This window comes from Cryptotermes secundus, unplaced genomic scaffold (assembly GCF_002891405.2).
Source record: "Cryptotermes secundus unplaced genomic scaffold, Csec_1.0 scaffold499, whole genome shotgun sequence".
NCBI classification, from domain to species: Eukaryota; Metazoa; Arthropoda; class Insecta; order Blattodea; family Kalotermitidae; genus Cryptotermes; species Cryptotermes secundus.
Window position 1 is genome coordinate 2,153,368 of NW_019738354.1, and position 16,068 is coordinate 2,169,435.

A 16,068-nucleotide genomic window follows, 5' to 3' on the forward strand; every position below is an offset into this window, starting at 1 on the left:
GTTTTCTGTGGTTCATCTGAAAAATTAAGAATATATATTGAATGGACATAATCTTTGTGTGTGTATTTCTTCATGGCTAGAACTACTTGTATGTACTTATGCATTTAACACTCACTGATTATTTTGTTGTCCTGAATTGAAGTGCTCTCTTGTGAGTATTTTGATTGAAGTTGCTGTTTCCTGGTTTTATATTTAACTCTTTGGTTATTTTGTTGTACTATATGGAAGTGTTTTTGTGAGTTTATTGGCTAATGTTGCTTTTTTCTTAGAAGATGAATTTTGTGTGATCTTAATGTACTATAGGGATATGAATATATATCCTATGATTATTGGTTAATACTTATTGCTGATGTAGTTCCATTGTTGCTATAGATGTATTGGCCCATTGTGTTGTTGGGAAAGGACTGAAGTTCTCGAATTGGTAATGTCAGGAGTGATTATGGTCTGTGGGAGTGATTGGAGGGGGAGAGAAGACAGGAATGGAGGAGTTTCTTTAGGTGGTGGGGGTGGTCAGGGTATTAGGTTGGTGCGTAGTTTTGTGTTGTGTGGGATATGTTTTTTATAATGGGAATAAATTACAGACTTACCTAATTGAATAATCAAGGCACAACAGATCACTGTGGGTGTGGTGCAAGGGCCAAGAAGGCCCACCCCTTACACTTTCATTCAGTTGAATAATCAATTCAATATATTTTGTAATATTGTAATCTTGGGAAAGGTTCTGCAATGTATCCCATAACTAGCAGTCCAGTAATGTACATTGACATATTTTAATATTCTAAGTTCCTGATGATGGTTACATATGACCGAAACATGTAGCGTGTATTCCTAGTAAATACTGATTTCATCAATAAACTCATGCCTTCAGTTATTTATTCATGAGTAAGTTGTGATGGACTAAAAAGTACATTAGTAGTAACTTACAACAACAGAATGCAAAAGACACATCATCTGTGTAATGACTGATAAAATAAAAAGTAAAGCTATCCCTGTACCAGGCCATGAATGCCCATAGGGTCCCACATTATCTAGACCAGCCGTGTCAAACATGCGGCCCCCATAGCCACAAAGTGTGGCCCCTCAACTTTTAGAGCTAATTGATATTAAAATCAATATTAAAATTATAGTAGAAATATTTTTTGTAAAGACAATTTTCCAACAGACCAGAAGACAAGAAGACTCACACAGACATAAATTAGCAGGCTGCAGGAAATTCAATGTTTTGCTATTTCTAACATAATTTCTTGTGTAATCTCTCTTTTTACATATTGAAAAGCTGTTTGATACTTGTCAAAAATGGCATTCTGTTGCTTTTTAAAACTGTATATATGTGACTAGGTAATTGTATTGAAATTATTCCTAAATAATAAATAGAGTTAAATTTCCTTGTATATTTCTATTTTGAAGTGCAGCCCTGGACTATTATTTATAGGTTTGAGGTGGCCCTCTGTACAAGTTGAGTTTGACATGCCTGATCTAGACAATCGGCTCAAAGATGGCGGTAAGGTTGTCAGCCTTACGTGCCAGCCGTGCTTTACTCCCCAGGAAAATTATTTAATTAATTCCTGGTATTCATTTCTGTTAGAGGCTGAGTGAACGCCAGGGCCATAGTGCGGCTGGAAGGATTAGGTCAATTGAAAAAAATCCAATGACCTCATCGGGACTTGAACCCACGACCTTCCGGATTGTAGCATAGCCCCTCAACCAACTCTGCTACTGCATGCTCCCATAATGACTGATATGTCTATGAAAATTAATATCTCTAGGAAATTATTGATTCTTGGATTATTTAGTGATGCTGTTTGAAGTTTGTGTTTTGTAAACCATCAAATGAGATGGCAAGTGGCTCATGAATAGTGAATAGGTAAGGACTTGGAAGGAGACAATCATGGTCTGTTGTAAGATATCCCAGTATTTACCTGGAGGAACTAAGGAAAACTGCAGAATCCCATCATAATTGATTGAAATTGGTCAAGAGTCAAACCAGGTATCTTTCAATCAAGGCTATAACAGGGTCACTGCACTAGCCTGCTGGGTATGATTGAGCATTGTTAGTGAATTCACACTATTATGGAGAGTTATGTGGGGTTAAATTTATGTTTTATGTGCATAGACCAGTTCAGTGGAATTAAAGTCTTTCATGCTGTTAGCAGTGATCATTTAATTCTGTCATTCATTCTAGGCCTTATATGGGCACTCAGATGTTTTAAGCAATAGACATGCACTTATGACAACCTGTGTCTTGCAGGTGTTTGATGAGGAGGTCCCTCCACCAAAACGCTTCTTTTGTCCTGTGTGTAACATGGCATTTGCTCAGGTGTCCCTTCTTGAGTATCATGTTGAGACATGTCTTGAATGACATTGAGAAGGTATGGTTCCCATATTCCTATGTGTCTGTTATTATACCTGTAAACATTGGATGGTGGAGAGGGGATTATTTGCAGGTTGTGCACAGATAGATTGCACATTATTACTTAAAAGTGTTATATGTTTCAAAAGCTTGATTTTTATGTTGTGAAATTTGAGAGTCTTGCAGTGGTAACTGTAGAGATTATTATCTTGTGGGATGTGAAGCCATGTGATTTGGTGCCAACATTTCCCTGAAATTTTGGTACCTAACTGTCATACTACATGGTGTCTCACCCCAGTATGTTGATTCTTAAATGAGATACTTTCCATCATATTCACTTCTGGCTTATTATGTTTCTTAAGACAAATTTATTTTGTCGTTCATTAGTTCCTAAATACTGTGCAATGGTGTGAGTTAATCTGGCTCAGGACAGGGACCAGTGGTAGACTTTATGAACACAGTAATAGTCTTTAGGTTCTGTAAAAGGCAGATAATTTCTTGATTAGCTGAGTGGCTGTTAGCTTTTCTAGAAGGATGCTGTTCCATGAAATGAATGAGTTAAGTGTGTTCATTCACTCACATTTTTTGTCCTTGTTTTCAAAATGGTCCATTATAATCATTCTTTATATGTCAATATTACAGTCATCTGGGATAGGATGCCTTATAGTGTAGTAATGGAGTAGTGTTTTATAGAAACCTTCTGCCAATGTTTTAGGTTATCAACATTTTAGTGGCAGTAGGTTTCCTTGAAGCATTGGTACCTATTTTTCAAACTCCATGGTCTCGCATTCCAGAAGGTTGTAATCTTAATGAAGTGGAACTCCCATTTAATGTTCATCAGTTTAACATTTTATACCATTTATTCAGTTCCAGTGATCCTAAGTCAGTAATCCCAGTGTTATTTCCTCCATTTCAAATTTTTTGCAGTTTTATGTTCAAATTCACTGCCTCTTTGGGAAATCTTAAACGGGAGGTTTCACTATATTCACCACCACAAAAACTTTAGATCTCATATTCTCTACATATTGTAACGTGTTTCGTTACTGAAGACGCCATTCAGATTGTTAATTGGTTTATTTAACAACCTACAAGTCTCGGCTACAATTATTTATAACACAGTTGTGGGTTTTCACACTTTATAACCCTATTCGCAATAATCTGTTCACACTGTTGCGGGGTTTCACCCTTTATAACCCTATTTGCAATAAACTGTTCACTCTATCTTCAAGAGTCTTCACGTATTAATAACGCGGGAGCTGTAAAAGTCTCTCTGAATTACACACTCCAAATATAACTGTACTATAGCACACAATAAGTCTTCCACTCGCTGACTTCTTAGTTATCGCACACTGTCACATAAAATCTTGTAACCACGTGTTCAGGTCTTCTTACCGCGACTGCTGCTATATTTCAACTCAACTCGTAGGCTGCTGGCTTGAGAACTTGAGAGCTAACTTTGGTGGCTGATACACTTTAGACTGACAACAACTACTGAACTCGGCAACAGCTACACGTTAACTCAACTCACTTCAAATGCACTTGGCGACGGCCACATTACAACTCACCTCGCAGGCAGTGCTGCTCTCTTATATAGTCGCAGTGTTTGCCTGTTATGTAGCAACGCTGTTGGAAGTTGTTTATGGGTTCGTAGCAATTGCGGCGTTGCGCGTTATGTCACTGCGGAGGGGAGAACAGAGCGTTGACTCATCCGCCACGTCACAGTGGCCAGAGTTGACACGTCACTGCTGGGTAGGGAGGGGGTTGTCCTCCATTGCGCAACATGTCACAATATTTTGTCAGTGCTCAGGCTTAATTTTCTTCCAGTTATGACAAGATTGTTCCTCCCAAGATAAATTTCAAGAGAACAAATACAATATTAATTGTATGTTTTTGGATAGCAGGTGAAACGACAAAAGATTCTGAATTGGGTTGGGCAGTAGTGTAACAGATCTTAAAATTCAGAGACTTTAGAACTTGTATGTGCTTTCTGTGAAGAAATTCATACATCTTAATCAGAACTTGTTACCAAACAGGGCAAACAGTTTGGTGGGATTTGAGGTAGTCATGGCAGTGAATATTAAGATTACATCCTTCTGGGATATGGCACCTAATGTTGGTTGGTAGATCAGCAGTTTGCAGGAACCTTTAACCTCCATTTTCATGGTAGAAGAGAGTAGATGGATATCAAAGTCTTGTAGGAGCCTGCTGTCCCCGTCTTCAGAATGGAAGAGTCCATTTACTCTGAAAATGGAGGCAGGAGTTTGCGCCAAAACATTAATACTTATCTACCAAACTACATAGCTTCATATCATAGAAGAATGTAGTCTTACCCAACAGTTTTGTCTGTCCTGTACATTAAAATTCTGTTTCTCTAAAACTGGACTATCTCATACATTCTGATTACTTTGGAGTTTGTCTTTTATTGAATGTTCGGTTTAGTTAATTAATGCAGGCATAGAATGATGTGGCTGTTCATTGTGTCTGAAACAAAGTGCTTTCTGTGTCAGAAACATTCATTCTACGTTTAGCCAAGAGAATTTCTGTGAGATGACAATATCGCATCATGTTGTACAATAATTAAAGTAACTGAATGTCGCAATTTTGTAGTCAGCACTTCACATTCAGTTTTTGGCCCAGAGGCCAGCCATCTTTACTGAGCTTTTTGTGGTTTTCCTCTTTCCCTCCAAGCAAATATAGGACTTGTGCTTTAAATAGACCATGATGTCTTTCTTTTTGCATCCTTCCCAGTCTAGCATTCATTGTCATTCTTTTGTGTGACACTGAAGCCCTTGTGCAGTTTAGGAAGCGGTGTGGAATCAGCTGACGGAAAACTGTTAGAATGTACTCAAATTTGTGCTTTTGTCTCTTGATTGGACTTCTGCATGTAAAAGTGGATTTGCATGAGTATTAGTCTGCTGCATGTGCTTTGGTGAATTAATATTTTTGTGCTATTAATTAAAGGTGATATGTATAGATGATATGCTCTTATTTATCGCATTTAACATTTGTTGACGGTGTGTTAAATTATTATATTGGCACATGTCCGTGGTCTGAATTAAGAAAGACTGCAGTCTCATAATAACTGAGAGATTTAAAATCCCTGTTCCTAGGTGATATCAAAATTTGATTCAGGAGGAAATTTAGAGGAGATTGAATTTGGGTAATACTTGCTTCTATTCAGTTGAGAATCTTTTGTCATCTCATCTTCTGTCTAAAAATATAAAAATTAGGATATACAGAATTGTAATTTTGCGTGTGGTTTTGTATGGGTATGAAAATTGGTCTTTGACTACAGACTGAGGGTATTTGAGAACATGGTGCTGAGAAGAGGACTGAAGAGGGCTGAAGTGATAGGAGGTTGGAGAAAACTGCATAATGAGAAGCTTCATAACCTGCGCTCTTCATCAGATATAATTAGAATGACGAAGTCAAAGAGGATGATGTTGGTAGGGCATATAGCATGAATGGCAGTGAAGAGGAATGCATATAGTATTTTGGCAGGAAAGCCAGACCACTAGGAAGACCAAGACATAGGTGGGAGGATTAAAATGGATCTTAGAGAGATAGGATGGGGTTGGTATGGACTGGATTGATATGGATTAGAGGGACCAGTGGAGAGCTCTTTTGAACATGTTAATGAACCATCAGTTTCCATAAAATTTTGGGAAATTCTTGAATAGCTGGGTGACTGACAGCTTTTCAAGAAGGGCTTAGTTCCATGGAGTTAGTTATTCCCAGATGATAAAGGAGCATATTTGTGTCCATTGCAGTATATATATATCTGTTGTTTTTGTACCATTACGTTCATTTATTTACCTTTCCTCTGATTTGTGTTCATCTGTTTTATATTATGTAATTATTATTTAGTTTCCTGCTTACTACATTTTTTCCATTTATGTTTGCAGTATTATGGCATATACTGTAGTGTCACAGTGCCTGAAAATGAAACTGATTCTTTACAGGCCAGATAAACCTCAGATCTTGCATTTTCTTTCTTTGTTTGTGTAGTTATGCTGTATTATTTGTCTGTTAATATAATATTCCGCTTTTGTGAATATAGATTATCCACATGCTAATGTGTTTCATACTTCATTTGCTGGTTTACACTGTCTGCATGTTGCCAGTGATAGTTTCTTTCATAGTGACTGTTAACATGTGATTTGAAGTTTTCTCAGTAGTGTAGTGTTTGATTATGGTTCTCTCCATTATGACACCATGTACTCTGGTGGAAGGTTACCACTGTTTTAGAGGCACATGCTTCCTCCAACTTTGTGATATGAAATGGATGCATTATGTTCCTCCTGCACGTTGGTAACCATCTACCATACTACACAGTGCCATATCCAAGAAGAATACAATCTTATAAACGATGTTGTTATTTCTTGGCTGTTGGAGAAGGATGGAGAAGATCATTTGGACCGATTATGTGAGAAATGAAGAAGTGTTATTTAGAGTCAGTGAGCAGAGGAATATCCTACACGAAATAAGAAAACGGAAGACTAATTGGATTGGTCATATCTTACGCTGTAACTGCCTTCTAAAAGAAGTTATTGAAGGAAAGATAGAGGGCGGATAGAAGTGACCAGAAGACGAGGAAGAAGACGTAAGAAGATGCTGGATGACCTTGGGGACAGAAGAGGATATTTTCATTTGAAGGAGAAAGCTCTAGATCGCATCAAATGGAGGAACTGTTTTGGAAGAGACTGTGGACCTATTGTCTTGACAGATTACAGATGGATGAATGAATGAATGAATGAATGAATGCATGCTGTACCATATAGATATATATATACACTTGTATTTATAGATGATATCAAAGCAATAATTAGTTATTGTAATGTTGCATATTTCAGACTGAGCCTGAGGATGTATACTACTGTCCAAAGTGCAGCAAGCGTTTCTCCCAGTTTCCACCTTTGGAACTGCATGTTCAAGAATGTTTGGACTTGCTGCCATAATGTCAGGTATATGTGACAAGTATGTTTAACCTCCTGGTTCTTTTAAATGATTGCCTACACTTATATAACAGTGTCGGCACAAGTTCATATAATATATAGGTTATTTTGGCAAATATATTTGTAGGAAAACATATATTTTATGAGTAATGAATGTTATTGCTTGTGCCAACTCTGACTTGTGTTACTACAGCTTTTTGCTGTAAAAATGTGTCATCAAATCATGGGGGATTCATCAGATTACTTCTTTACTCAGCTGTGAGGCTTAGGCTTCAGTAGTTCCGTCAGTTTTCTTAACGCATTATCTGAAAAAAGAATTGTCTGCATTTGTGTACATTTGAGATGATTTCATTTAAGTACATAAGTGTGGCCAAATTTCCTGATATTGAAAGCCAAGATATCTATCTGACTGCTATAGCAGTGCCACAAGTATAACTATACCAGTGGCTCAGAGGGACAAAGCAGGAGGATCCAGCAGCAGGCCTCTTTACATTTTTTTTGTGTCGGAGGAACTTCTTCTGAGTGAAAAATGGAAAATTGAAGTTTAGTGTGTCTGGATGTGAAATTGAAGTCATTGGTGTGCTAATTCTTGAGTTCATATTTTCAAATAAAATAAAATGGTGGGCACAAGGACTAGAGCCACATGGTGCCACCGTCCTCATTCATATGCTTGAATGCGAACTTTCATAATCTGCACATGAGTGAGGAGTGTATTGCTTTGTGCATTTGGTTTTCTTGTGGTATTGCTGTATAAAATAGTTTTTACTATTTCTGCAAAATAACTGGGTTTTTATTTGCTAGTAGTGTAATAAAATGTGGGACATATACAGTGAACCTACACTGTAGAGTTGTTTGGTGGTAACTTGTTATATGTACTCAGAATTACTGGGTTTTTGTCTTGTCCATCATGGAGTATTCTAGAAAACTAGAGAACACAGCATTTTGGAAACTGGGATCTTTCCATTTTCAGGTTAGGGCGGGGGAGATGCCTACTCTGTTAGGTCCCTTAGAAGGAACTAACATCAGTCACTGGACAACATATGTCAGTGTAAATACACCTATATAAGTACCTGAGACCAGATTTTGTCAAAGGGGATGATAGGAAAATATGAAATAAAAATTGTGATAAAACCTGCACAGATCTTGCATGCTTTGTCACAGTTTTTATTGCATATTTTCCTGTTATGCTGTTATTAGAATATCGAGCAATGGACAAAGTCCAAAAACCCAGTAATTTTGAGTGTTGCACACCATCATCAGAATACTTTAGAAAATACTATATATATTACTGATAAAAAGAAACATAAGCAAGTGAGTGGTTGGACATGAAGAATGCAAAATGGTGAATGTGAAAGAAACAGAGAGAGAGAGAGAATTGTGATGATACATGAATAATGAAGCGGAGTAGGATTTACTATGCTATCTTAAGTACAGGTACTCTCCAAGTTATGAATGTTCCACTTACAAATAGCTCAGAGGTAGAATGTCAGCCCAGCAGGTTGACTTCTTCCCCTGCCATTCAGATGTCTCAAGGCTGCTCCAGTTTCAGTATTTGTCACCTTTTGTTGTTGCCACTCTATATATCCTATGTGATTTGCATTCTTTTTAATCTTATTTTACCATTAATATAAGTGAAAATTGGAATTAAATTCTGTATTATGACTCCCAAAAATGTCAGGTTGTGTGAACCAAGATGATGTGTAATTAAGAGCTGATACAGAAATGAGTTACTGTGAATGCACTATGTTTGTAACTTGGGAAGTTACTGTACTTTAATTTATTCGTTCCCTTGTGTTTATTTCAGTCCATTTGGACTGTATTTACGTTGATCAAGATATTACAATTATCCTTCTCCTTAATAAGGTCTGGAATATTTAGTTTAACTCATATAAAAATAATTGATTAAATTTATGAGGAATTAGAGGTATTTTTGTAATCAGACCTCATATGAATATATAAAATTCTATATGAGAATATATGTTTTGTCTAAGAGACCTTCTATAGCGTACTCTGAATGGTGTTTTGGGTGATAAAATTAGTCATTTCAATTTTATATATAAACTATTATATTTTTCATTATGTGTTATGTAGTTATATTTTACCTTATTGAAATGATTGCCTAAAAGTTACCGCTAATTAATATAAGCTTTTCATCTTCCAACTTTCCATTCTCCTTACTTAGTATTATAATCAGTATGTAATTGTAATGTTGAAGTGTGATAGATCTTAAAGTTCCATGGCCTATCCTATTGAATGAGGACCATATTAATGTAATTTTACCAACATATGCAACATTATTTCAAGAGTTAAAATATTACATTAACCAAGCGTACTCCGCCAAACTATATTTAAGCCTTGGGCCTTTAGCACACAGGACGTAGTTTTCCTACTGCTGATGTTATAGAACAATCCATAAAATATTATAGTTATTTTTAATTATATCCACAATTAAGAATCTATGCAGTACAACTAACTTGTATTGATTTGCTTATTTTATAATTTTATATCGGTTGAAATAGGGGTTGGTACCCTTTGTGTGATTGGGGGATCATGGTGTGGCCAGTAGGGTGTGGAACGCAGCATAGAATGAAAACTTTATTGGATTCCTCTGAATGAACGTTAAAAACATCAGGAATTGTGCATTGAGGGTTCAAAATCAAGCGTAACGGATAACAAGTTCACAGGTCATGTAATGCTAATTTTTAGATATCTTCACCAGAGTTTGTTCCACAGATTCTTTTGGAAAGTCTCGTCTTACATGTTTTATACCCATTCCCCCTGCTATCCTGAAATAATTTAAGTTTCAGTAACAAATTCTTTTAGAAGATTTGAGGATTTTATGGCAGTGATTGTTCATTTGTGGTTTTCTGGGTTGTGACACTTCATAATTGTGTAGCTATGTCACCAGCATTGTGGAGGAACACATTGTCGTCAAGGTAAATGTGGAAGCAGCGTGTTTCTCCAATATTGGCATTTATGTTCCAGACTAAATGTGGTCAAAATCTAGGTAACTACAGCCAGAACCAGTCTTTTGTTTGTATCATAATATATTGAGACTTGTGTGAGAAACTTCTTGTAAAGAAAATTCAGTTCATTCTGACATTTCAGCTGCAGCTACCATCTTGATGCAAACTTACTGTTTTGGTGAATGGTCATTGCTAAAATCTAGATGGAAAAGACATGTTGAAGGATGATTCCAGAGAATAACAGTTTTAATTTAGGAACCTGTTCCTGGTGTTGTAATGCTTAGTGAGGAGTGTCATGTTGCTTCACATGAAGACGGGTTTGTTGCTAGTGTATAGGTTTCAGTTTGGAGTCTAGTTTGTTCGTATCTTGGGTGCTGCTGTTTAAGCTGCTCTGTACTTTGGATCTGATACAGACAGACCTCATGTTCCCTTTATTGTGCCATAGCAAACAAGTTACCATAATTTTATGTTTGTTTTCAAACTTTCATAGTCTCTGTATGCAATGAAGTCTGCTTGGTGATCAGTAGTTATGTGAATATGGAATAAATTTGGAGTGAAGTATCAAAGGACCATCTTCTGGATGCATACTGCGAAATGTACAAAAACCTTTTAAGACCTACATTTAGAAAATGCCTAACTTTCATTTGTCATGAGAGATTACAGATGTCACTTTTTCAGCTTTGTATGATCTTTCTGTTAAAAATGTTTGGTGTCAGCTTGGAATGTTGGTAATATTATGATAGTAGCAGCTTGCCTGAGCCAGGAGCAGCATCTCAAACACTGGTAGAAAATTGATGTGGCTGCTATATTTTGTTTTAGAATGTTGACAGGAAGAGAAGTAGGAAAGAGAAACATTTAGGCCTGCAGTTATTTTCCTTTGTATTAACAGTTTATAAGATTTGTGATCATTATGTTGAAAGTTGAGAATGCGCAGTCAAGAATGTAAGAATGTTAATTAAATATCACTTTCCTGTATTACTATGTAAATAAAATTCTTAACAATACAGAAGTTCTTAATCAGCTGAAAAAATAACTGCTCAAGGAAGAAGCGTCTAGTTAGGTAGCCGTGTGTGCATGTACTCGTATAAAGAACATGGTTGTATAGCAGGATTTCTCATTTTGCTGGGACCACAACTCCTGGTACAAGATATTCACAGAGCTGTTGGTACTCAGCTGAACAAGAACTTCCCCTCCATATGGGATTTGATGTTTCATATCACAAAACCCTGCCATTTGCACAGATTCCAAGGCAGTTGACATTCCTAAGGTCCATTTTAATAACATTCGTCCAGTCACTATCCCTACTGGTCTCCATTCATGACATTTCCCCAGTGAAAATGCTGACTTTCTTGTCTTTCCCATATCAGCATCAACAATTTAACAATTTAGCAATGGTTACACAAATCTAATAATTACTGCTTTGTAAACACAGGACAGATTATTAGGTATAGCAGTAGGCTATGGGCTGGACAGCTGGGGTTTGATTTCCAGTATGTGCAAGACATTTTTCTTTACTCCACAGCCCCCAGCCTGTCTGTGGGGCCCAGCCAGACTCCTAGCCAGTGGATACCAGGGTCTCTTTCCCCAGGAAAAAAGCAGCCAAAGCATGATGACCACTCTTCTCCGTCTAGTGCTGAAATCAAGAATAGTGGAGCTGTACCTTCGCTTCCTTATACATGTTCATTAATTAAGCACAGGGACAGCTTTGCCTTTAACATTTTTATCTGATACTGGTTGTTCTGTTCGTCATAGGCACATGAGGGTGGATGTATGCCACAGCTGCCAGCAGTCTGTTTTCCCAGAAATCTCTGAATTAGTATTTTATGCATTTTTCAAAGTGAAGAACCCATGTGTTATAGTTGGGTCAGTATAGAATATATGAGTTGGTCGCCATATCATCATCATTCCCAGTATTGCCTTGTTTGCTTGTTACAGGCATTACAGAACAGATTCTTTCAATCTTGTGAAATTTTCCTAAGCATCCTTGTGTAGTTTGGTATTTATTGACAAATGTTATCACATCTCATTCTTTCAACATGTTGGATCCAGTGTCTTCTGTAATCTTATACAAAATCTGTTCATGAAGTTTGTATGTTTGTCGTTTCCTCATCATCCAGATTGAAGACTGAATTCAGTGTGCAGATATGCACAGTAATTATGGATACTGGCCAGTGAGTCTCAGTAGAACAGTGTGATACAGATGTCACAAAATGTGTTTGGTGTTACAGAGTGTTCTGTTTCTGTAACCGTGATGCATAAATGAATTAAAATCTGACGACACACACTTAGATTTTGTGTTAGTGAAGTTTTTCATTTGTACCTCTTGCAGTAGAGCATATTTTCATATAACATACACATTTGAGCATTTCTGGTATTACATTTTCAGTAGCTACTGTATTCCTGAGTTTTCGTGTTTTGGAAATGTCTGGATATCCAGTGGTTTCATAAACTGCGCTTTATACATATACCTAAATAAAGAAACTCAAGGGATATTAAATCCTGTTGACTATGAAGTAGTACTGCCTTATCACAGCCAAAATCCTGAGATCTTTTGATTTAGAACAGTTCAGTGAAAGTTACTAAAAGGTGGCAATGCAACATAATGTTAGGAAACATTAACGTCCTCTTCTTTCAGTTGCAGAAAGACAAAATTTTCAATGGTATCAACATCAGCAGTCCCCATTATGGTAGCCTCAAAAAAAAAAAAGAAAAACATGACAGTGATACCTCAATATGTGCTGCTCTACAGGAGGTGTACATACAGAAATTTACCTACACAAATTTTAAGCATGGTTGTTTTCACTTCCATTTTTGTTTCATTCAGTTACGTATCGTTACAAAAATATAATACTTCAGATCACCAAATATATTTTGTGGACATTGTGTATTGGTGGACTGTCTGCGGTGTGTGCTTCAGACAGGGTTTTCATCTTTCAGAGTGAGACATAGACTACTTTATCAGTTTATGGTGTCATAAGTAACACAGTTTCCTTATTCTCATAGTGCAGACTAACACTTCCTCTTCCACTCATTTCTTCTGCAGTATTTGAGTAATACGCATTCGTGGAGTCTGGCCCTGAGAACCATTCCCTTGTCCTCATGATAGCAGCCTGCAAGTACACCATCACTACCAGCTTGTGTTCGTGAGTAATCATATTTTTATCTTGTCCATAGACATTCTTTACATGACATGAGGAAACTAATCTCTTACAGGCAAACAGGGACATGGCTTTTTGACTTCTGAAGCATCATAAGATTTTGGTTAAATCTTGTGCAGGATCCCCTTACTAAGGTTCAGTGAAGAAATTTGTTTCTAAAAACAGCTGGCACTTTGCAGGAAGATGTAAATGAAATTTTATGTTTGTCTCATTAAATATATGTGAAGTACAAAATCGTTTCGGAAAAAAGTAATGCTGATCTCAAATAGCTTCCTTCACATGGCATGTTGCCTGAATATAATATTAAACATTTTCCTTGTCTAGGCTCCTCCCACTTAGCTGATACTCCAATTCTGGTTTTTGCAGCATGCTAAAAAATAAACAGGCCTTAACCCAGGCTTACAAAATTCATCATCATCATGATATTAAAAGAATCCGGCATAAAACTTTATAAACTTGATAAATTTTAACACAATTTTTGGATGTATTTAGTAAAGGTGATTACATTAAGACTGAAGGAACAAAAATAATTACATATTCATATATAGATAGTTATCTATCCATGACCCCCAAGTAGTTTGTGACGTGATATTTCTGAAAACAAGGAATATCACATGGTATTGCATGTAGTATTTTTTTTTTGTAAGAAAATAAACATTTTCTTGTGAGATTTTGTAACTCTGTTGTAATTCTCTCTCCACTGTGTACCATAGGAGAGGTATAAGAAATTGTTTCATTCCAGGTGACATCTATTTATAAAAACACGAGATAATCCACCTAAACTAGATTCATAAATCTTAGTGATGACTGAAACATTTTAATGAGGACAAGCCTAAAACTTCCCAGAAACGGTCAAGGGGTTGAGAATTGTTCAGCAGCTGTTTCACCTTTCACTCTGCTGAATGCGAGGTCACAGTTGATGAACAATAATTGTTATGGTCATGTTCATACAGTGGGTAAGTTTTCAATAAGGCTCTAGTGAAGTGATTTTTTTTTTCTTTTCGTTTGTAATATATTGTCCCTTAATACTGCAAGTCTACTTCTCTTGAGGAATTCTATGGGTAGAGCATGGTAAGTAATGTGTTTGGAATTACATCGTAATCCACGAAGACATATGTACAGGTACATATGCATATGAAAATGGTTTATGAATGCTGTACTTTGAGAAATGCACCAGAAAAGGTACAGAACGTGAAGTCCCCGGCCTTTTCTGTCAAAAGAGTTTAGTTTATGAAAAGTGGTTTCACATTATTTCCTACCTTTTTAAAATCAGAGTTACGTGATTTAGACAGACATATGTAACAGAATGTCAAGAACTATGTAATGGAACGTCATTTATCCTGAAATGTTGTTTTATCCATCAATTCGATTCCTTGTATTGGAGTTTTTTATTTATTGTCACTGAGAATCACTGATCAGATTGGCACAGTAGCAATGAATCAGACTCACCTTCGAGAGGTATCTGGTTCCAGTGCTAACTATCCTGACTGATAGTTCTGATGATTTTCCTCTGTCTTCCAGGAAAATGTTGGAATAAATGATTGGAATTCTGTATTTGTTAGTGGAGTTAGAAGAGAAACAGTTACAGAAATGGGCAAAACAATCATACCAAAGAAAATAGAATTAAAATTTAAAGGAAAGAACCATGTGGGATGACCCAGAACAAGATGGTGAAGCTAGATTTTGGAATATGCCAAGAAGAGAGGAAAGGGCTGGCAAGAAATTAAAAAGGAAGGATCGTGGGAAGAAGTAAGGAGTTGGACACTGGTGTTTTCCGATGCATCTGAAACAGAAGCGATGCCAGAAGGGAACATGTGATTACCATTTCATCGTTTACAGTCAAGCTGTTAAGCATCATTTGACAGAGAGTGAATACAGTAGTGATCCATTGGGTTCAGTGAGAGCAGGGAATATCTAGATCAGCTGAGTGACTATAAGTTTCTAAAGAAACATTATGCGTCAGGGGGTTAATATGGATTAAATGGTTCAGACGTGAAGCTGACCACACACCTCGATCTAGTAATTAGCTTGGCATAGTCTTGGTAGTCACCGTTGTGAGAAACTCAGGTTCAGCATACAAATTTTGTGATTTTGCAGGTTCCTATTTCCAACACATTCGAGAAAGCATGTGTTAACAGGTCAATAAACGTGATATACGTTTGGTCATATTTTGTGATGATTCACGTGACATCTTCACTTTATGGGAAGCTAGATCGTTTATTTAAGACAGTTTTTTTTAACTGGATTCTGAGCAAGATGTCACAAGTGTATGACATTCTGGCTTCTCAGCTGTGAATATTAAGTTGCCGTCTTCTGTGATGTGACACTGTAGCTAGGTAGATGGATACGGATGTTTTGTACTTAATTCCGTCTTCTACTGCCCAGAAGATGAAGGGAGTATATGTTCCTGTGAAATGTTGGTAACTGTCGGCCAGGCTTAGTACTTGGACATCCCTCAATACCTTTATACATTTTTACATAAATAAACATTACCTTCACTTCTACGTATTCCTACGCTCACCACTGCCTGCAGTTGATATAGTGTCGCTAATAGGATGGTACCAACTCCACTGAAATGAGCTACAGTTACTAACCTAATCTGTATGACTTAATGTATTTTATCCATTGCTGTAAGACAC

The 16,068-nt window shown here is 36.8% G+C and overlaps 1 protein-coding gene across 6 annotated transcripts in view; it reads left to right on the forward strand.

The window, feature by feature from the left end:
• LOC111870790 (optineurin) overlaps positions 1-11,273 on the forward strand; it is a 31,098-nt gene extending 19,825 nt beyond the window's left edge. For 5 of the 6 annotated variants that reach the window (XM_023863323.2, XM_023863320.2, XM_023863321.2 and 2 more), the window contains 2 exons: positions 2,249-2,369; positions 7,204-7,290. In XM_023863323.2, coding sequence (XP_023719091.1) covers positions 2,249-2,359 — 111 coding nt within the window. In that variant the 3' untranslated portion in view covers positions 2,360-2,369; positions 7,204-7,290. Of the gene's footprint in view, positions 1-2,248; positions 2,370-7,203 lie in introns of all 6 variants that reach the window. The other variant, XM_023863324.2, reaches the window with a different exon arrangement.
• Positions 11,274-16,068: the final 4,795 nt, after the last annotated feature.